Genomic DNA, 20,810 nt, shown 5'->3' on the forward strand with positions numbered 1-20,810 from the left:
TCAGAAGTCTATATAAGATATCAGTTGAATTCACCTAGACTTATTGTGTGTGTGTGTGTGTGTGTGTGTGTGTGTGTGTTTGGGGGGGTTATCTTTTGGTCTTAGATTACTTTAGTTTTCCAGGAGTTAATTTAGGTACTAGTTACTATCATGGTCGGTGAATATCACCCAAGATTTAAGGGCTATTGGTGTATCAGTGGTTCAGACATCCTCAGGCTGGAAGAAAATGGACACTTACTTTATTTTTTCTATTTTTTGTCCTTAGTCTTTTGTTATCTCACTTTGAGTTTGGGCTGACCACGCATGCCTTGTCATCTCTTCAGAACAGAAACACTGAAGGATCTCTTTGAAGGTATGAACAGCTTCATATAGGGCTGTGGCAGGCAGAATTCTAAGATGCTCCCACACCTTCAAAATCTCCCACCCTAATCCCTGGAGCTGTGAATAGGATGCAATGTCACCCCTGTCACCGTGTGGTGAAAGGGATTTTGGAGATGTAATTAACGTTTCTAATCAGTTGACTTTGAATTAATAAAAAGAGAAATTATGTGAGTGAGCTTGATTTATCCCACTATCCCTTTAAAAGCAGAGCATTTTCTGTAAGGATGGAAAGAAGGAAACATCAGAGAGATTAGAAGTGTGAAGAGTATTTGATCCAAGGGAGGCTCTCCGTTGTGGAGATGGAGAGCATGATATGGCTAAGACTGAAGAACAGTCTCTAGGACCTGAGAGCAGTCCCCGGCTGACAGCCAGCAGGGCAACAGGAACCTCAGTCCTACAACCACAAATAATAGAATTTTCTGAGCTAATAATAATGGGTGATTTTAAGTTGCTGTAGCTGCATTCATTTGTAATGCAGCAACAGAAAACTAACACAGGTGCTGTGTACCTGATTGAGTAGGATGCTCCTTTGCTTATTTTTAAAAAGTGAGATAAAATTAAAATATGTTGAAATGCATGCAGATCTTAAGTGTACAATTTGGCTTTTGGTGAATGTGTGCACCCATGTGACTACCACCTGAACTGAGATACAGGACAGTCCAAAAAGTTCCCTTGTGTCCCTTTGCAATCAATCCCACTCTTTTTGGTGATTTTTTTTTTTTCCTTTAATACATGGGCAGGCACCGGGAAGCAAACCTGGGTCCTCTGGCATTCCAGGCAAGCGTTCTTGCCTGCTGAGCCACTGTGGCCTGCCCTTTTTTTGGTGATTTTTAACAGCGGTAATTAGTTTTGCCTCTTTTTGAGCCTCATTTAAATGGTATCATATATGTACATATTCTTTTGTGTCTGACTTCATTTTTATAACAATGCTTTTGAGATTCATCCATTTTGTGGTATCAGGAATTGGTGTCCCTTTATTGCTCATTAGTATTTCATTGTATGGGATGTTACAATCTATTTATTCAGTCACCTTTGATGGACATTTGGTTTATTTCCATTTTTGGCTGTTATGAATAATGCTGCTATGAACAGCCATGCTCAGTGCTTTGTAAGCGCATGTATTTTCATTTCTCTTGGGTAAATACCTAAGAGTGGAATTGCTGGATTGTATAAGTGTGTATTTCACTTTATAAGGAACTGCCAAACTGTTTTCCGGAGTGGTTATGCCATTTTATATTTCCACCAGCAATAAATGAGAGCTTCGTGGATTCCACACATTCTTTTGTTTCAATCTTGTCTTCTGAATTGTCATTTTAGATTTTATTTTTCAAAGCACTGTGGGTTTTTTCTTTCTTTTTTTAACCGAGGTAAAATTCAGTAATGTAAATTACTGACTATTTTAAAGTGTACAATTCAGTGGTATTTATTACGTGTGCAGTGTTGTGCAACCATCACTTCTATCTAATTCTAAGACATTTTCATCAGCCCTGAAAGAGACGCATACCCATTAAGCTGTCACTTCCCCCAGACCCTGGCAACCACTAATCTACTCTCTGTCTCTGTGGATATGCCTATTCTGGATGTTTCACATAAATGGGATTGTATAACATAAAAAGAATAAATAAATAAATAAATAAATAAATAAATGAGTGCCAGTTGTTCTCCATCCTCATGACACTTGGTACTTTCAGTCTCTTAAATCTTAGCCACTTGCCAAAGATTTCTTTGGAGTACTTCTACATGCCTTGCAGAATAGATTATTCATCACATGCCCAATCACATAGACATTTCTTTCAACTCCTTTTCGTCTGTCTTTTCAATCCTTTCTATACTTTAGGTCAGTGCTTCCTAACATAGACTATAGGTGAGAATCACCTGGGAGTTATTTCAAACTATACAAGCCTAAGTCTCACTCCAGACATACTGTGTCAACTTCTCCAGGGTTGGTGTATAGATTTATGTTTGTTGAAAAAGTTCCCTAAGTAATGCAGGTATCTACCTCCAGCTAAAAACCACTGTTTTTAGGCCCAAGTCCTACCTACCTATATATAAAGCAGAGATTTTTCCAACCAGGCTACATATTAAAAACATCTGGATTCCTGGTGCCTGCCCATGTAATAAATAAATAAATAAATAAAATAAAATAAAATAAAATAAAAACGTCTGGAAAGTTTTTTTTTTTTTAACTACCAATGCTTTGGCACCACCCAGAGTAATTAAATTAGAATCTGTGGGTGAAGCCAGAGTATGAATTTTAGTGATTCTAAGGCATAGCCATAATCCATCAAAACCACTGGATTGATATGTCTCCTCACTTCTCTTGTGGCATTTATCTCCTTATGTTTTTGTATTATAATTTGTTTCATGGCGTATCTCCTGTCTTAGGCCATATGTCCCCTTGGGGTAGGGGCCCTGCCTTGCTCATTTCCTGTATCTTTGATGAATGTAACATTGAGACATTGGATAGAAGTTGCTCATGGACACAAGTAGGTCATCAGGAAAAGGTTTTCAACCACAAGTAGGTTGTGTCTCAGGTTCACGTTAATTCTACAGAGCCTTTGCTCTCCATGGCGTTGGAGTTGATGCTGGTGGGGAGAGGGTAACACTGCTGTGCAGATAACAGACATAGGGCTACGCCGTTTGATAGTTGTTTTTAGGCATGGAATTGGGACAAAGTATTATATGTGTATATGGGGTTCTCCCAAAGGCCCGGCCGTGGCGGCGGGAGGAGCGGCAGAGGCCAGCAGCCCAGCTTCGCGAAGGCTCTCGGCACCCCGTGGCCTGCAGCACCCGGCACACACCTGCTCGGCTGCCCAGACGCCCAAGGGGAAGGCCGGGGAAGGAGAAACCCAAGTGGAGGTCAGCGAGACTGTCAGCAAAATCTCCTGCCAAAGTGGCAACAAAGCCCAAAGGCCGCGGGGAAGGTTAAGTTTTCAGACAAAAAAGTGCAACCTAAAGGGAAAAGGGGAGCAAAGGGAAAACAAGCTGAAGTGGCTAACCAAGAAACTAAAGATTTATCTGCAGAAAATAGAGAAAGTGAAAATGAGAAAGGTCCAGTCTCTGATGGAGTAGGAGAGAAAGAAGTCAAGTCTGATTATTATCATATACCGTGTCTTACCAGTGATCCCTATTTCTCCCTTCTTGTACAATCCAGAGGAATATTTTTATTAACTGTTTTGGAAATGCAAGTGTTTTAGCAGCTCTAGAAGAAATGTTTTTAAGAAGGAGATGAAATCCCACCTCATCCCATTTTTAAAATGTAAATGCTTTTTTTTATGAGGGGAATCATTTGCTGGTTGTTTATTTTTGATAGAACCAGAAAATAGTGGGATATTGACTTATGGAGGTTTTGACTGTCTTCGATGTCAATGTAACATTCCATGGGGTAGGGTAGGGGGGTGACAAGTTTTGTTTTGTTTTGTTTGCATGGGCAGACTCGGAATCGAACCTGGGTCTCCGGCATGGCAGGCAAGAATTCTGCCACTGAGCCACCATTGCACTGCTCAGGTGGCAATTTTTATACCCTATAATACAACACATACTAAATGATGATTTGGAGTCACAGTCATGCATTTTACTACATGTTGAACATTTTAAATGCTTCTGTTCCCATGTTTTTAGAATTGTTTCTTAAAACTGCTCCCTAATCTTGGCTCTCTGTAACGTCCTTGGTCGTGGTGCTCAGTTTTCCTAATTACTTTATTATATGCTGTGAAAGATTGGAAATGTGAGTGTGTGAGGGGTATGATATTAAATTGTGAATTAGTGAGACTGAAGGTGCAACAGTTTATCAACATTTGAAGGTAGTGGTACTTGATATCCTTGTAGGGGAAACTTGCCTCCAAATTTTAAGCTGGAAAGTCACTGGAATAACTTTAAAAAAAGAAGTACAACTACATGGCTTTTTAGATTTTCAGTACATAGATTAAGAATTGTGTACAAATTGTTCATAATGTCTGTGTGCTGATTTTCAGAACCACCAATAAAAATCTCAATTATGAAAAAAAAGAATTATATGTGTATATGGGGTGAAGGAGCAGGGATGTGAAAGGAGACAGATCTAATTAGAATTATACTGGGGAATAGCAGAAAGGTAAGATTAATAGATTAATAGAGATGCCCCAATAAATCCCACCATGATTTGAACAGTGAATAAAAAAGTATTTGCAAAGTCCCCTAGGGGGAATGGTGAGAAAGGGGGAAAATTCAACCTCTTCAAGTGGAGAATTCTTGATATTCTCACAAGCAGTGGGGACAAAAAAAAAAAGAGGAGGAAATTTGAATTTACCCAGTAGGTCAGGGTAATGCACTGTAGATTCTTGATTGGAGAATGAACTAGTTTTTAGGAAGGGTATTGAGGCAGGGCATGCAAGGGAGATTTCAGTAAAGAGACTGGAAACAAGAAGTCAAGCAGTGTCTTGAATAAGAGTTGTTGAAGGTCTGGATAAGTAAACTTTCTGGGAATGGAAAGAGTGACAGAACTGAGAGCTGCTAAAGAATCCACAGGCTTTGATGAAGTATTAAATGTGGGAAACAAAAGAGAGTGGGGAATGGTTGTATCACCAAGAGAAATGAGCAAGCTGTCTGGGAGCGCCAACTTGCATGAGGAATCATTTCAGAAAGTATTTGGATGTGGGTGTCATGAGTTCTGAGAAGTGGTAGGGGCTAAGAGCGCTACTGTAGGTTTAGGAGCTGTTTGCAGAGGGGCCACTGAAATCAAGGAAAGAAGGTGGGGTGGAGGGAGACAAAGATATGAGTGCTAAATCTGGTATGGGAGGTACAATGCATAGGTGGGGGATGGCAGGAGAACTTCCAAAAGGGAAGTTTTTTGGAAGCCTGTGGCTTCAGCTATTGCAAAAGTGAAAATGTGAGGACCTTTGAATTAGGCCAAGAGATGAATCCTGGTTTTATGCTGCTTCTAGTGGTCTCGGGGTTTGAGGTTCTCCTGCAGAAGGCCAGGAGGAGTTAGGGGATGAGGAAGTGGAAGGGCGGCGGATGTAGCACACATATCCAAATAGCTTGGAATTGAAGGGAATGAGATAATAGATCAATATTTAGTAATTAATAAATGGTTATCAGGTTAGAAGAGCTCTGACTCCGAGAAGGCAGAATAAAGGAGCTGGGAACAAAGAGATTGATTGCTAGAAAGATTTTCATACAACAGAACTTTGGAGACCTTGAGGGCCAAAACTCTATTGCTGCGTCTGATTTTCTGAAGCCTCCAGTCTAGGAAGTGTTGTTTGCCCCTAATAAAGAGGCCCCAGAGATCTTTTACCCATGGAATCATTTCTCACAGAGAAAGATTGGCAGTCCTTTCAGGCAGGTTGGGGCTGTGACCATTGCTTTCAGATCTATTCGTTTTATTAGCAGGTATGCAAATGAATTGAGCCAATTCTGTGATCTCTAGATCAAATTCTGCAGACTTGAAAATAGGCTTACTCTGATCCCCCATTGAGCAATTTCTACCCTCCCTCTTCTGCCTGTAAAAAAGACATTGCCTGAAGTAGTATCAACTGTGTGACAGCATATTCATGTCCAATATATAATTTTTTATTATAAATATAGGGCAAATCAATTTTACAAATAATTCAGAAGTGGCCTGAGCCAGGTAAAATTAAATAACACAGCATAATATGGATGAAGAGTAGTACATAGTCTGTGTCAGGGTTACAAAACCCTGAAAGAGATACCTGAGTACAGAGAACTCCCAACTAACCCTCTCTGGGGAAGCCTCTTAGGCACAGCATGAGATCAAGTCGTCAATATCAAATAAAACCTTTCCCCAAAGAAAGGTTTGTGTAGAAGATTGGATGAGAAACGCATTTGCCTCTCCTCCCTTCCTTCCTTTTTATTCTAAGCACATTGGGACTCATAGACCCCATGAGAGAAAATACACATTTCAGAGGCCGCGCAGGAATCCTGAGGTCCAGCCGTAACCTGCCCCTCAAGCTCTCATGCCTTCTCGCAACACTCATTTCCCAAGCGGCGTCAGCACCAGTGCGGCTTTCTTGGCTGTCAACAAGGCCGTCCGCGTGATTATGGATTCCTGGACTAAACATACCTTGGCAGAGGCCAAGGTTTTCTGAGACAGTGAGCGGGGCAGGCAGGTCGACAGTGGAAGGTGGGGTAAACAGGCAGGAACATGGAATAGAAGGACAGTGGAAGACTGGTCTGAGGTGTCGAGAAACTGAGTTAGATCCATTTCTAGCCATGAATGAGGAAAGTCTCTTCTTCCTATTGTCTGTTTGGAGCCCCTGACAGAAAAGCCTTGAGGAGCTCCTGGCCAAGGGGGGACCTCAGGGTTTTGGTGGCTTCTGTCACCTAAGGCAGTGAGATCGAATTATACAGCTAAGTAAAACTAATTCCTTTCACATAAATAAGAAGCAGCTACAAAAATGAAAGTGGCAGGGCGGGCCACGGTGGCTCAGCAGGCAAGAATGCTCGCCTGCCACGCCAGAGGACCCGGGTTCGATTCCCGGTGCCTGCCCATGTAAAAAATAAAGAAAAATTAAAAATCATTAAAAATGAAAGTGGCAGAATGTCTCAGAGAATAAGGAGGAAAGCCCAATCCCCCAAACTTCATATTCTTTAACAATAATTTCAATTATTCTCTGAAGTAATCAGTAGTTCTCTGATTCTTTTCCCTTAGCCCCCAGCAATTTGTCTGTTAAAAGCTGACTTCCCCCTAAAGCTGTAACCCCACCTTCTGTGGGTGTGGCTTTGAATAAAGCCTATAAAGATATTAAAATGTACATGCACGTTTGCATTTTCCATTAAGAATCACCCATGCGCCTTGGCAGTTTGTTTCCTAGCTGCTTCTAATGGGTTCTCTAGACCCAGGCTGGCCAAAGGGCTTAGGTGGCATTTAAACTGAGCAGAAAAGTGGGCAATGGTCTAGAATTTCCCAGTTCAGTGTTGGTTATATATTTCATTTTCCTGTATGCTGGGTTCACACCAGACTTTGGAGAGATAGGAAAAGCTATTACAGCCTTTACTTTTTCTTTCTCTTCTTTTCTGACATGTATTTGTCAGTGTTCTTTTGAGGTTAGAGCAAACTGAAGTTAGACACTGATAGGACAGGACTGGGGTGGAAAGGAATGAGTAAGCTTGGAAAAAAAAAGGCTTGGACAGGCAGTGGGGAGGGGCGGGGAGGTTCTGGCAACTCTCTCCCAAAGTCTGCTTTGCCAAATTTCAATGACAAGGAAAGCTGGAGTTCCTACAGATTCCCGGATGTAACTTTTCACATATTGACACTGAAGGGAAGGCCTGTGATCAGGTGGCCTGGAGGTACTGCGTTAGGGAGTGAAGTGGGGACCTCTTCCTCCTTCCCCTGAGAATAAAGGGATCCTCATTAGTGATCGGGATGAGAGGCCTGGAATAAATACATCAGCAGTGCAGCAAGTAGATCAGGTTGCATCACTTCTTTTTAACTTCTGAATATACTGTTTCTGGGTCTTTTGGGGATGGGGGGGCTGAAATTGATTTCTTCGGTTGCTGGCCATTGAAGTTCATGGAAGAATATGTAATTTCATCCATCTGAAAAGCCATGGAGAAAAGTCAGTTAAATCAGTGTCACAGGTTGTATGCTCACCTTGCCAGCAGGTGCTATAACCAATTTGAAACTTGTAGCTTTGGAGAAGAGCTTTTGTTATCCACTGTCTCTGCTTGACAAAATCCTATTGAATGGTCATTTAGAAGAGATAAATTGTGGTATTCATACAAAGGAATGTAATACAGCAGGGAGAACAGGCAAACGATGAGCATATATAACAATATGGATGAATCACAAAACATGATGTCGGACGAAAGAAGCCAGATACACATGTAAGGATATACTGTGTTTTTCATTTACATTAGAGCAAAAACTAGCAAAACTAATCTAGAGCATTGGAAGGCAGATAGTGGTTTCTCTCTGGAGGGAGTGATAGGCAGGGGTTTTTTTGCGGGGGGATGGAAGGTGATCATATATTTCCTGATTTGGGTGCTGTTTATACAGGTGTGTTCAATTTGTGAAAGTTCATACATTGTGAGAGTATTCTTGGGCTGTAAGCACTGTTCAGTATGTATGTGCATATTAAAAGGTGAAGTGGAGAAGAATTCTGTAAAATTACTATAAAGTAAAGGAACTGGGACCTCAGACCCATTAGAACGTGAATTATCCAAGTAAGAGCAGGGTCAGACTGAAGGTAGAGAGAATTATTTAGTAGCTTCCATGTACTGGATGCTTTACATATGTCATCTCATTTAATCCCTTCAACTTCTCTTTGAGGTAGGCAGAATGCCCATTGCACAGATGACAAAGCTGATGATCAAAGAGGTTATGTTTTTGCCCAAGGTCACAGAGTTATTGTTAAGAGTCATAGCCAGAATTCAAACACGGATGGGGATAATTCCAAAAATCCACATTCTTGCTATAATGAGCAATTAACCAATACTTCTTTGTTGCTGCATTGAGGAACTCCAGCCCAAACTTGATCTTACATTTGTGTCTTCAAGAATAACCCATTTTATACAGAAATATTTCCATGAATAATGAGCCAGTGAAACTGACAGTGCTTACCATGTCAAGCGAGTTGTCCGAGCGGCCCTGATCTGGGGAAGCAAAAAAAAAAGAGTTTCAGATCCATGAAACACAAAGCTGACTTACAGCCTTAGAACTGTAGTGCTGCTAGGCTGTTTGATTCCTAGTTGAAGGAGGTAGCAGGAGGGGTTGGGAGTGAGGTGGCCTGAGACCGGTTAAGGAATTCCACTTCCCTCCAACTCTGTGGTCCAGCTCTACAAGCACTGGTATCAGAGGAGAAGCAGGAGGCCTCCATCCATTTCTGAAGACTTCTACCCATCACAAGGCCTTGTTTTTTGCCCAAATGCATTTATCCAGAACAGAATCCAGTGGCAAGGAAGGGTATTGAGACCCACAGCAACCACAGCACCCACAAAACAGGGAAAGTCTCACCAAGGAAAGCGCCCACATCCCTGACAGAGCAGCAGGGGGAGGGGAGAGGATTAAGAAATGGCTCCTGGGAACACATCCATCTTACTCAGGCCTCTTAGGCCTAGGCTGTCTTGGGGATCTTTGGTAGCTAGAGTGTGAGAACCTGTGCCAACTGAAGAATGGGAAATGGAGATCCTCTCTTTAAAAATTCAGAAAGGCACTAGTGGCAGGGCGGGGCATATGGTAGAACACCCCAGGTCTCACTGGGTGACTGGCTTTACTTACTGTGGTTGGCTGCTGAGGGTTTGTGCTCTGTATGCCAGCGCTGGTCGTTTGCCCTAAATAAATATCAGACACTGTGACTGCTATTCCCAAACACAGGCTCTTTGCTCCCTGAATTAAGAAGGACACTCAGCAGATAATTCCTTGGGGCTGCTCAGTGCTCCTTGGGACTTTGTTTCTTCAATCTAAGCACTATCCCTGCTAGTGTTCACTCCCTTAGCAATTGTTTCTGAGCCAATTTCTACCCTAAGACTTTTCCCCTTTTGTTTCCAGGGGTAGGCACTGCTGCTTTTCTCTATTTGTTGCCTAAGAGGCCTTTTGGTTATTTCTGCTTTCTCCCTCATCCAGCCATGGTGGTCTAAACAGAGCATGTGACTCGCTCTCTCCTTATGCTCCTTTCATTTCCTCATGTTTTCCCTCTTAAACCTGGGCTTTCTGACTGGAGCACAGAGGAACATAACTGGGTTTGCTCCCTCTAAACCCAGATGGGGATGGGAATAACCAAATCCGAGACTCAGTGGGTTACAGGAAGCATCAAGACCAAGGAAGAAGAGACCTGCAGGTATTAGCACTGAGAAGCGGGAGTTTAGGAAGGAGATCCAGTCCCAGAGGCAGAGATGGAGAAGACACCTTTCCCTCTCCTAGGCAAGGCTTTTGGACTTGGAGAAAGGCAAACAACAGGAAAGACCATCATACCCTCCAGTCTTTCTGCTATACAGAAAATAGCCAAGGGCTGCTATCAGAACCACCCCGGCCAGGACTCCGATCACGATGCCAGCAATGGCCCCAGCTGAGAGGCTCGGAGAACTTCCTTGTACTGCATCAGCTATCAGGGAAAGAAAACAGAAGATAACAAAGGTGAAATTACTTTCCAGTAAGGGTGCCCTGGGAAACAACCCTTGACATGAAGTAGTCTCTACTCGTCCCATCAAGCACAACGTTTTCTATAGGAAGGCTACTCTGATGTGATCAGTGTACTATATCCTTACAATGGTTTTTTTTTCATTGTGTGCCAAGGCTGATGACCAGTCTTGCCTCAATTCTTTTCTGACCTTTCTGTGCTCAGATATTTTTCATGGTTTAGAAATACGAGCAAGGCTGATTGCTATTTTTATCTGTTATCAGAAACTCCCACCTTCTGGTTGTACCTTTTTCTGTTGCCCAGATATGGCAGCCATAAATGTGTGTACCTCTCAGATTTATAGCAGGCACTGAATTAGCTGAAGGCCCATGCTAGAACCTTCTGAATTCACCACCTCTTCTGCACAGAGGCCACACTTCCCATGGGCTTCCAGCAGGGGTGCTAAGGCAGGCCCATTTCTGCGAGACATGGGGTTCTTCTAAGGGGCAACTTTGGCTTGAGGACTCCCCATTGACCTTGTGGAAACTTTTTTAGAACTGTACTGCAATCTAAAACTTCCTTTCCTTTCTCTTTCATGGGGCTCAGATCTGCATCGTAGTCTGACAATGTTCCTAGGCACCTCCAGCTCTGGCCTCATTTTCCCTCCCTGATGTTTTCTTAAATAGATCTTCCATGTCTTTTTTTTTTTGGCGGGGGTGGTAGTGGTGGCAGTGGTGCATGGGTCGGGAATAAGACCCGATCTCCCATGTGGCAGGCAAGCAAGCATTCTACCCTTGAACCACCTGTATACCCTTATATTCTATGTCTTATTCCATCTTGGCTGCTTCTCAAGGTATGAAAACGAATATACCAGGCTTAAAATTTTGTACTTAAGTCCCTTTATTCCTCGCCTATATTTAGTCAGTAACTACATCCCAGCGGGTTTCTTGTGTAAGTCCTCTCTTTTTTTTCCTATTATAATATATTTTGAATTTGTTTCTTCTTTTCTACTTCTGCTGCAACCAGTCAAGGCACAGCCCTCACTAGTCAACTAAAGACTGATTATTAATGCAAATGCTAAGTTCTGTATATTGGGTACTTACTATGCAACTATGCACAGACCCTGTGCCAAAAACTTTACATATATCTCATCTGGTTCTTACAGTAACCTTGTCAGGTATATACTATTTCCATTTTATAGATGAAAAATGAGGATTAGAATGGTGAAACGCTTACCCAATCAAATAGCTATAAGAGGCAGATCTTGAATTTGACTCCAGGTCCACCTGACTTCGAGGCTAATGATACTAATAGAAATAATAGCAGCTAATATTTACGCAACATTTTCTGTGTGTGTGGCACTCTGCTAAAGGTTTAATTGATTCTTATGCTAGAACTTTGTAGTAATCCCATTAACAGGTACTCTTATTGCGTTTTTCAGTTGAGGAATCTGTGATTCAGGGAAATTAAGAATCCTTGCACGGTCACACAGTAATTGCCAGACCTAAGATATGAAATAAGTATACGTGATTCAGAGCCTCAGTGCTTAACTACTTTGCCTTTCTTTACTGAAATTCGGCCATCTGTTACTTTTATCCATTTTGCACACCTTTGGTAGAGATTCCACCAAGAGAAGACGTAGGAGGGAGTGAGGGTCACTCACCGTGCACAGTCAGCCTGAGGGAGTCACTTGCAGAGGAGTCAAACCCGTTGGAGATCTCACACTGATAATTCCCGTCATCCTCTTTCTTGACAGGGTCTATTCTGAGGGTGCTGTTTTCCAGGGACAGCTCCATCCTCTCCGTGAGCTGCATGCTCTGTCCATTGAAGAGCCACTGTGTGGACACTCCAGAATAGTTTGTCAGGCAGGTCAGCACCACGGAGTCCTTATGTTCTGTGACTGTGGTATTGCTGGCTTGGATGGTGGGCTTTGTCACAGTCTCTGTGAAAAAGAGAAGACAGGACTAGCTGGGAGGGAATGGGCCTGGGGCCTTTGTCCTGTTCAGAGGCCTCATCTGGCTTCCAGGTCCACAGTGAGCTCTGTAAGGAGAACAATGGACAGCTCGGACCCTGCGGACTGCCTTGTGTCTCGGTCCAGGTGATCTCTGGAGGTGAGGGCTGCCCCTCCCAACACTAGCAAAGAGATGCAGCCCCCCAGACGTTCATAGACATCGCTAGGGGATCAGCACCTGTACCACCTGCACCTCTTTTCAGCCACCGGGCCACCAACCTCATTGTTAGGTGGAATTTCCCTCCCAAAGATGTTTGTGTGGTCCTTTCCCAGGGTCTTCCGGGACTTATAAGGAGCAGGGCCCTGCTGTCATCTGTGTTCTGTGCATGTTGGGGAAGGCATCTTGCCAGCCCTGCCCATCTCTGGAGCCAGGGGAGCTTTACACACACAGGGAGGGTGCTTCCTCTTCCGACATAATTCATTAGGGAATGAGGAAGACCCAGCTCACTACCTTAGGGCCTGCAGAGGCTCCACCTATGGGTTTCTCGATCTGAAGAGGACATTTTTGGCTGTGGATTGGATATCACGGTGAGGGAAACCTCTAGAGAGAAGGGGTTTCTATGTCAACGAAAGGCTACTCTATAAAGTGTATCATTTGGGCACTTGCCCTTCCTTCCATGAGGGCTGTCTTGAGTGCATCCACCTACATGCCCAGTGTATCACGCTCCGTGTTCTCCTTTTGTAGACCACGTGTGGAGAGTGTCCGCAGCATTACACAGCTGTGACTTCAGAGCCACCGCAGGATTCACACGGGTCTTCCCCAGACCTCACTCCTTCCCATTTCCCCGAAGCCCGATCTGAAGGAGGCTCGGGCAGCGACTGTTGGCACGAGTTAGCAGACTCCAAGACAAAGCCACCTGTGTCCTTCTCTAGCCTCCTGGTGTGACTACAGATGATGTCAGGGTCAGGGCACCGGGGAACTGGGGGCAGAGCAGCGAGGCACAGCCGTGTCCTGCTGATCAATTCAGCAAGCTCGTTCATCCCCTCACTTGGGGAACAAGCACATGAGCTTGTTTTCAAAACCTTGCATGCTCCTGTGGCCAAGAGCTGTCAGAAAGGGACATGTTAGTGACAGAAGGAAGCAACCTGACCTTGCGGATGCTTATTCCTTCTCTGCTGGGAAGACCCTGTTACAGCATAGGGGTCTCTGGGTTGAGAGAAACCCCTTCCCACATTTCAGATGGAAACAAGATCTGCCCTAAGAAACGAAAGAAGCCAGGGCAGGGGAAATTTGGAATTTCCTCTGTTGGACCCAGACTGGGAAAGAACTTCTTCAGGATCCTTCTGGAGAAACAGACAGACTCTTCCCAGAGCTCAGTGCTGCTGGTCCAGGGGGCCACTTACCAGAGACTGTGATAATCTTGACCACGGTCCTATTGAGGTGAGTGAAATTGTTATAGACAAGGCAGGTGTAGGGTCCACTGTCATTCACAGACACATTGTAGATCAAGAGCTCTGGTGTGGACTGCTGGGGCCTCCCGATGACAGACCAAGAATACTGAGCAGGTGGGTGAGAGGCCGTGAGGCAGGAGAGGTTGAGGTTGGCTCCTGGACGGTAATGGGAGTGAGGGGGGACAATAGTAGGGGTGTCCGGGCCATCTGCAGCAAAGAGAATAAATCCACATTGTGAGTCATCAGGTGTCGGGGAAACTCTTGGCTGGTGTGAGGGCCTCAGCATCCCTCTGACCTATGTCCCATACCACCCTAATTTTTACAAAGTCCACACGTCATAAGCCCGCCTGTGCTCACTAAGTCTGACTCAATAGCGTTGACCTGGTCCTCCCACCATAGGCTGTTGACCCCAAGGGTCTCAAGACAAGAGCAGACCCTTCCCCCCCCATCTGGACTGCAAGGCTGGGCCTGTCCAGATGTGCCTGGGAAGGAGTCATGGCAGCCTGGGTGTCCAGGGGTTGAGGTGAGGGTCTGTGCAATGGCAGCAGGGACGTGGGCAGCAGTCTGTGCCACGTAGGAACAGAAGTTACTCACAGAAAACATTCAGGGTGAGTGGGTCACTACGATGGGCACTCACAGGGTTCTGAGTCCCACACTCATAAGGTCCCAGGTCATTTCTGGTGACATTGTGTATCATGAGGGTCCTGTTGTCCGGGGACAGCTCCAGCCTGGCACTGACTGGGAGGCTCTGATTGTTTATCAACCACCAGTAGAATGTGTTCTGAGTCTCAGGTTCACATGTCAATGCTACAGAGTCCCGGTCCTCCACGGGGTCAGAGTTGTTGCTCGAGATGAAGGGTTTGGGTAACTTCCCTGTGCAGACAACAGAGAGAAGGTTAGGACCCTTTGGTACACGGGATCCTTCCAAAGGCATCATTCAATCAGCGTTGGCATCTCTGTTCTCTCAGCCAGCACTGAGTTTCTAAAAGATCAGGCAGGTCTCTGTATGACTAGACAAATGCTTGACAACTTGGGTGCTCAGAAAATGTAAGGCCCACCTGCTTTATGTCCAGGAGAGTGCACAGACTCTGCCAGTGCTCATTAAGGAGCAGTGTTTGGTCAGGAAAGATACAGGGTGAGAGTCAGGGCTGCCAGGCACCTCTCCTGGGCTCTGCAGTGACCATCTGACCCACATCTGCCTCCTTCCCTGAACATGTACCTGCTGAGGTCCCTCCCTGCTACAACCTACCTGCCCTGCCTGGTGGGTGTTTGGGAAGCCTCACTCTTCAAGGGTGGCTGGAAGTTTGGGATCTCTCATTGTCTTAAAGCTCAAGCACACTGGGCAGCCTGGGTGGGAAACTGGGTGTTGGGAGCAGAAATAACCCACAGGAAACCCGGATCAAGCTCAGTGTGCAGTTCAAGGGTCAAGCTGAGGAACAGCAAGGGGGCAGTTCTTCCGAGTTGTTCACTGGTGACTGACAAGAGGCTGTGATCCCACATAGGGCAGAGCAGAGTCCAAAGAACGATCCAGAAAAGAGCAAGAGGAACAGGCAGGAACTGGCTGGCTTTGACAGCAGATTCCTATCCTCAGCCCTGGCCTTTAAAGTCCCTCTCCCCCTGTTGAAGTCCAGTCAGAACCATGTTTATCTTTCCTGAAATCATGTGGATGTTTTCGGAGGCAGAAGGAGTGACTGGTGGAAAGTGAGTGGGGCATAAACTTACTGAGATCTGGCTCTCAAAGACCATTTGTGTTGCTCAGATCTGCGTTATAAATTTGGGGAAAATTAAATTTCTCCCCAAATTTGTAACACATTTTAGACAATGAGAGGTCCCAAACTGCCCATATCCCAGACTCCCTTGAAGAGTGGTATTATTATTATTCCATATATGATATGCCCCAAAGATCTACGGCCAACTGCTGGAAGGAATATTTCTCTAGAGACCAATATGAGATCTTAGGCCAAGCTCTGCATCGAGCAAGGATCCTATTATGACCAAAGGAAAGATGTTAAAGTCTATTGAGCAGTGACCCCTGGGGAGAGACAGAATTAATCAGAGGGCAATTATGAGCATCTCTGTTATATAAAAGGAAGAAAGATGCCAAATGAATTGCAACGATATGTGGCATGTTAGTAATTCAGCAAACATGTGCATGTCCCAATTCCTATGGAGAGTCAGGAAATGGGGAGAAGACCCGCAGAGGCTTGAGGAATGCTTCCTTTTACTTCTCCTGACCTCAGGAATGACATGAATTGGTCCAATCTGAGCCGCATCTGCCTGAGACGCCAGTGGCTCAGGCTTCTCCCCTCTGAGAGGACCTACCTCATGACAGTGGTGTTCTGTGTGAAATGGGCAGGGAGACATCAGATCATGCCTGGTCTTCCCTGTTCCTCACTGGGGAAGGGTCTCAGGACCACCACGGAGGGCTGTGAGTCTCACTCCGGGTCAGGGACGTGAGTCACAAGGAAAATGGATCAGGTGGGCCTCTGCTTTGGGAATGGCAGTCCTCGTCCCTCTCCCTCTGAGACTCTGGTGAATCAATGTAGAAAGCAGATAGATGAGTCACCTGTCCATGTCACACAGCCTGTTCCTCTTGCTGGCATCACAAGAGAAAGGGCCCTGGACGGGGACATGGTAGGTGCTCCTTCTCCTGGTGACGTGAGCCAAATGGCTCATGATAAGGTCCCCAGGGATGGTGGGCCTGGCCACAGGTGGTAGTGGGAAGAGAATGGGATGGTCAGCCATCAACAGGGGAACCTGGGAAGGCATAACTGGAGGAGGCAGCTGTGCAGAGCAGGGGCAGGCCCAGCTGAAATTAAGAGGGAGGAAGATGAGGGACAGGCAAGGAACCATGAGAGCCATAATCGGCCATGGCAATGATCAGCATGGGTTGCAAGTGAGTTCAAAGACCCCAAGGACCAAGAACCCCATGCAGCCCCAGAAACTTGACCAGCACCACCCTGAACGCCCTACCTGGCCGAGCACCCCAGGTCATCCTGGACTCGGCTTGGTTTGGAGGAGCTGCCCAAATAAATGGTAACTGTTATAATTTGCCTCCACAATGGGCTCTCTGGCCTGATCCCTTCTGGATAATTGGTTGCCAGGAGCATCTTCTCTCCTCTGTTCTTCCCCTTGTGGACACGGACCTTCCTTGGCCTCTCCTAAATTCCTCAGGGCAGCCCACTAACAGCCTGGGGACACTACCCATCTGTGCTCTTTCCACTGCATGTGAGAAGGACTCAGCTCTGCAGGGACCCTGATGTCACCTGGTGTCCAGCTCCAGGTGGCCATGGGACCGGGGCAGCTGGGAAATCATTGATCCCAGTCAGCCCTGCCCATAGGCCAAATTCTAACCTGGCCACAGGTTCCCCAGGGTCAGCTGGAATCAGGAGTCCTGCACAGGGGATTTCCCAAGGCTGAGCTCCTCTGTGGAGATTCCAGCAACCCCTCAGGCTGGGGCGCTACTAGTTCTGCAGGGTCTCTCAAGTCCAGGTTCATGGAAAGTGGCTGAGACCAAGCTCCCTCTGCTGAATGACTTCCCAGCAGGTGCACCCTTTTCTCGCTGCCGAGGTTTGCAGAGTCTGGATTCAGGGAGGGAATTCTTATCACACAAAGTTTATCTCTCGTGTGTGTATCTTGCACTGAATACTCAAATCCCAAAGCAGGGAATGGAATTCAGAGTGGGTGTGGCCCCAGCAAAGCACCTGTGTCTGAAAAATTAGAATTAACACCACCTCACTACACCCAGAGAGGTCACAAAAGCGTCACTCACCGTACACTCGTAACTGCCCATGGGCTAGGTCAAAATTAAGATTTTTCTTTATGGCTTGTAAGGTGTAGACTCCTGAGTCCTGTTGGCCAACATTCCGGAGCAGCAGGGATCCATTGGGGTATACTGTCTCTCGATCACTATAGGCAGGCCCTAAGGTTGTTTCTTGACTGTCTATCACATATGCTAAAATTTGATTGTTGTTGCCCACATTTTCCCCTTTGAACCAGCTATAGCCTTGAAGATTCTCTGACTGATTGTGGACAAGCAGAACCACGTCGTCGCCTTCAGCAGCACTGACCGGCACCGATTCAATAGTGAGTTCTGCTGTGAGGGGTTGGCTCCAGACGATCAAAAGTGAGACTTGGGGGAGAAGAGAGAAAATCAGTCAATCCCTGGACCTGTCCTGGGATGGAGAGATGGTCCCTGGAGACTGAGCAGGTCTCTTCATCCCTCAAACACCTGGTCACAACCCATGGTTGTCCTGGGAGGGACTTTCTCGGCCACCTCCCCTCCAACCCTCTGTCTTCCCTCCTCTGACCCGTCCCTGCCCAGTCTCCTCCATGGTGCCATCACCAACGGACATCTCATTGTCCATAAAATTGCTTGTCTTTCTTCATCCCTGGTAGAGTGTGAGCTCCATGAAGGCAGGGGGTTGTTATGTCCCTTGTTGTCTCCCCAAAGCCTAAAACACTCTGTAATGTGAGTGAACGAGGTAATCCAAGTTCCCGGGGCCCTCCACGTCCCAGTGTTTACTTGGCAATAGATATAACTTCCTAATTCCTGAATAAGGACAATGTTATTTTCTTCTGGAGTGTCACTCTGACACAATTCATTATTATTGCTATTAGTCTTCAAAATGTATGGCTCAGTGATGACTAATTTGGAAAAAAGTACAGCAATTGATGTTTTCTTATCAATTGCATGCATGAAATTTTGCTGTTGCTGAGAGTCCCCTGCTCAGACTTAGTCCTCCCAGGAGACCCAGCCAGTTTCTGTGCTCCTGTCCCCCTCCCCACCGCCCCCAGCCAGGAAAGTGCCCCTCCTCTCACCTGTGAGCAGGAGCCTGGGCCAGGGTGCGTGTCCTCTGCCGGGCAGGCCTGAGGGGGGCTCCATGGGGCTCTACTCCCTACTCTGTCTCCCTCTGCGAAGAAGACGTCCAGCTCCAGACACATTCACGGACGTGGCTGCTCCTGCCCTGCGGGCTCCGGGCCCTTCCTCCTCTGGCCCTAGCTGTCCCCCTTCTACCCCCGCCCTCCGCCCCGGGGCGGGATGGCTTTGCGCGGTCACGTGGGCCGGGGCGAGGTCTCTGCTCTGACAACCGTCCCTCCCCTCCGCTTCCAGCCCTGCCTCCATGTCTTCCCTTCTTTCCAATTTCTGCGCACTTTTCCCTTCCCCAGGAACTACCAGAGACTCTACCGCCGTCAGCCAGGATTCTCCCCTCAGACGCGCACCCCCCCACACCCCCGCTGGCCCTCGGGACCCTGCGCCTCTCCCGCCCACCTCGGGGCGCCCAGCCAGCCCCCCACACACCGCGCAGGCCCCTCCCTCCCCCGTCAGGAGCCCGGGGCTCTATCAGGAACTGTCCTCACGGGGTCCCCACCCCGCTGCGCATTACATTCTCCTGTGGGATTTATCACAAGGAGCAAAATGCCCAGGGGATACCTCAGAAATGCAGCTTCAGCAGCTGTACAGGGACCGTGGGGGCCAAGACAGGCTGAGGACCAGTGGTCTGGGGGCTCCTCACCCACCTGTGTGCATCTGATGATCTGAAGATCCTCCCAAAATGCATATCCTGCCCCCAGGTGTGGGGCTCACCTGAGCGTCTGCATCTAACAGGCTCCAACAGGGAGGAGGTCAAACTGGCCTGTGGACCCAGGTCCAAGCACCCCCGCCCACACGTCCTCTGACCCTCTGCTCTTTGTGGACTTGGCTCTGTGAGCCCTAGGGGATTATTTCCCTGCATGACACCGAAACCCAGCTGGCACCTGGAATCTTTCAGTGTCTTCAAATGAGCTGGGAAGGTTGGAGAAGGGTAGATTGAGGGATGAGGGTCAGAGGGTTCCCCCCTTCCATCTCTGGGTCACAGCCTGGCCTCTGCTAGGAACTGGGTGTCTCCGTGGGACTTGCAGGTCCTGGGGACCTTAGGGGAGGTTTCTGCTTGTCCTGGAGGAGGGGACAGCAGTGGGGAGAGGCCAGGGGGCTGCGGGCTCCATGTCCTCAGGGAAGGTGACGGTGCTTCCCCACTCTGTGCCTTATTGGCTCAGCCGTGGCTCGGAGCCTGTCCCTGTCCTCTCTATCCTTTGCCCAGCGACTCTCCGGCTGCTTTTCCCCATGGATGAGGCCCAGCTGGGAGGGGGCTGCCCTGGGCCCTGGCACCCAGGGCTCTCAGCGGCCCCAGGCAGGAGCAGGCAGGACAGAGCAGGCTCCTAGGAGCCTCCCAGAGCATCTGTGGGTGCACAGGGAGGACACCAGGCTCCATCTCACCTCCTCACCCAAAGCCACGTTCATGCCTCAGAGGAATCATCCCTTATATTGTCTGCGTGTTGTTGGCGGCCCCAGGAGGTCATAAGGAGACCTGCAGTGACATCCTGCATGGCCCCAGGGATGCTGAACAGGCCCCAAATGGTGTGACCCCCTCCCGACCCCCGAACATTGATGGGCTCCAACCTCCAGGCTGCAGGGTCAGCCCAGGGTCATGCTCAGTGTGGGTGCCCAGCGGCCCCGACTCCATCCAAGTGCATGATGAGCCTGGGAGAGGTCATATGTTGTCAGAGGTCCTTGGTCCAGCATCGGGAGGACCACTGGCCCCGGGGAAGGCGCTGCCTCGGATGGAGCTGGTCCGGGAGGCTTAAAGAAGGGCCCCATGGGGCGTCTCTGGAGGTCTGTGGGCAGCCATTGGCCTGGAGGCTGGTTTCCCTCCATCACAGCACTGGAGCGTTGCATCAGAGTCATCTGTATCCCCCTCTGTTGTCTACTCTAGTACCCCGTCAGGGCCAGGGACTCAGGAGATGCCCGGGGTTCCCCTTTCTGCAAGGGGAGGGGAGGCGCCGTGGGGTCCCTCAGCCCCCATGCGATGGGCACAGCCGCAAATCTGTGCGACCCTGTACCCGGCCTGCACGTGAAGTTCCTGCCTCCCCAGGACTCCAGAGGCTGGAGAGATGGTCTCAGGGGACACCCAGTACCTACAGAACAGGGTCCC

At 47.4% G+C, this 20,810-nt stretch overlaps 1 protein-coding gene and 1 long non-coding RNA gene across 5 annotated transcripts in view; one reads left to right on the forward strand and one right to left on the reverse strand.

Annotated features, from left to right (window-relative positions):
• LOC143659111 (uncharacterized) overlaps nt 1-3,162 on the forward strand; it is a 29,003-nt gene extending 25,841 nt beyond the window's left edge. The window contains exons 2-3 of the long non-coding RNA XR_013163429.1: nt 266-352; nt 3,089-3,162. This is a non-coding gene — a long non-coding RNA (uncharacterized LOC143659111). The remainder of the gene's footprint in view (nt 1-265; nt 353-3,088) is intronic.
• A 2,747-nt stretch (nt 3,163-5,909) lies between these two features.
• On the reverse strand, nt 5,910-18,867 carry CEACAM1 (CEA cell adhesion molecule 1). Of its 4 annotated transcripts, XM_077131733.1 has the most exons (9): nt 18,661-18,867; nt 17,612-17,971; nt 14,434-14,712; nt 13,792-14,046; nt 12,100-12,378; nt 10,292-10,421; nt 9,599-9,651; nt 8,942-8,973; nt 5,910-7,917 (listed from the first exon to the last, which is right to left on the reverse strand). In XM_077131733.1, the coding sequence occupies exons 1-9, from the start codon at nt 18,722-18,724 to the stop codon at nt 7,798-7,800; spliced, it is 1,572 nt and encodes a 523-aa protein (XP_076987848.1). In that variant the 5' UTR covers nt 18,725-18,867; the 3' UTR covers nt 5,910-7,797. The 4 variants fall into 4 exon arrangements, with proteins under 4 accessions (XP_076987848.1, XP_076987850.1, XP_076987851.1 ...); XM_077131736.1 differs by lacking the exon at nt 10,292-10,421 and having other exon boundaries at nt 7,788-7,917; XM_077131734.1 differs by lacking the exon at nt 9,599-9,651 and having other exon boundaries at nt 7,788-7,917.
• Between the last annotated feature and the right edge of the window lie 1,943 nt (nt 18,868-20,810).

Source organism: Tamandua tetradactyla, chromosome 16 (assembly GCF_023851605.1).
Source record: "Tamandua tetradactyla isolate mTamTet1 chromosome 16, mTamTet1.pri, whole genome shotgun sequence".
In the NCBI taxonomy this organism is placed as follows: domain Eukaryota; kingdom Metazoa; phylum Chordata; class Mammalia; order Pilosa; family Myrmecophagidae; genus Tamandua; species Tamandua tetradactyla.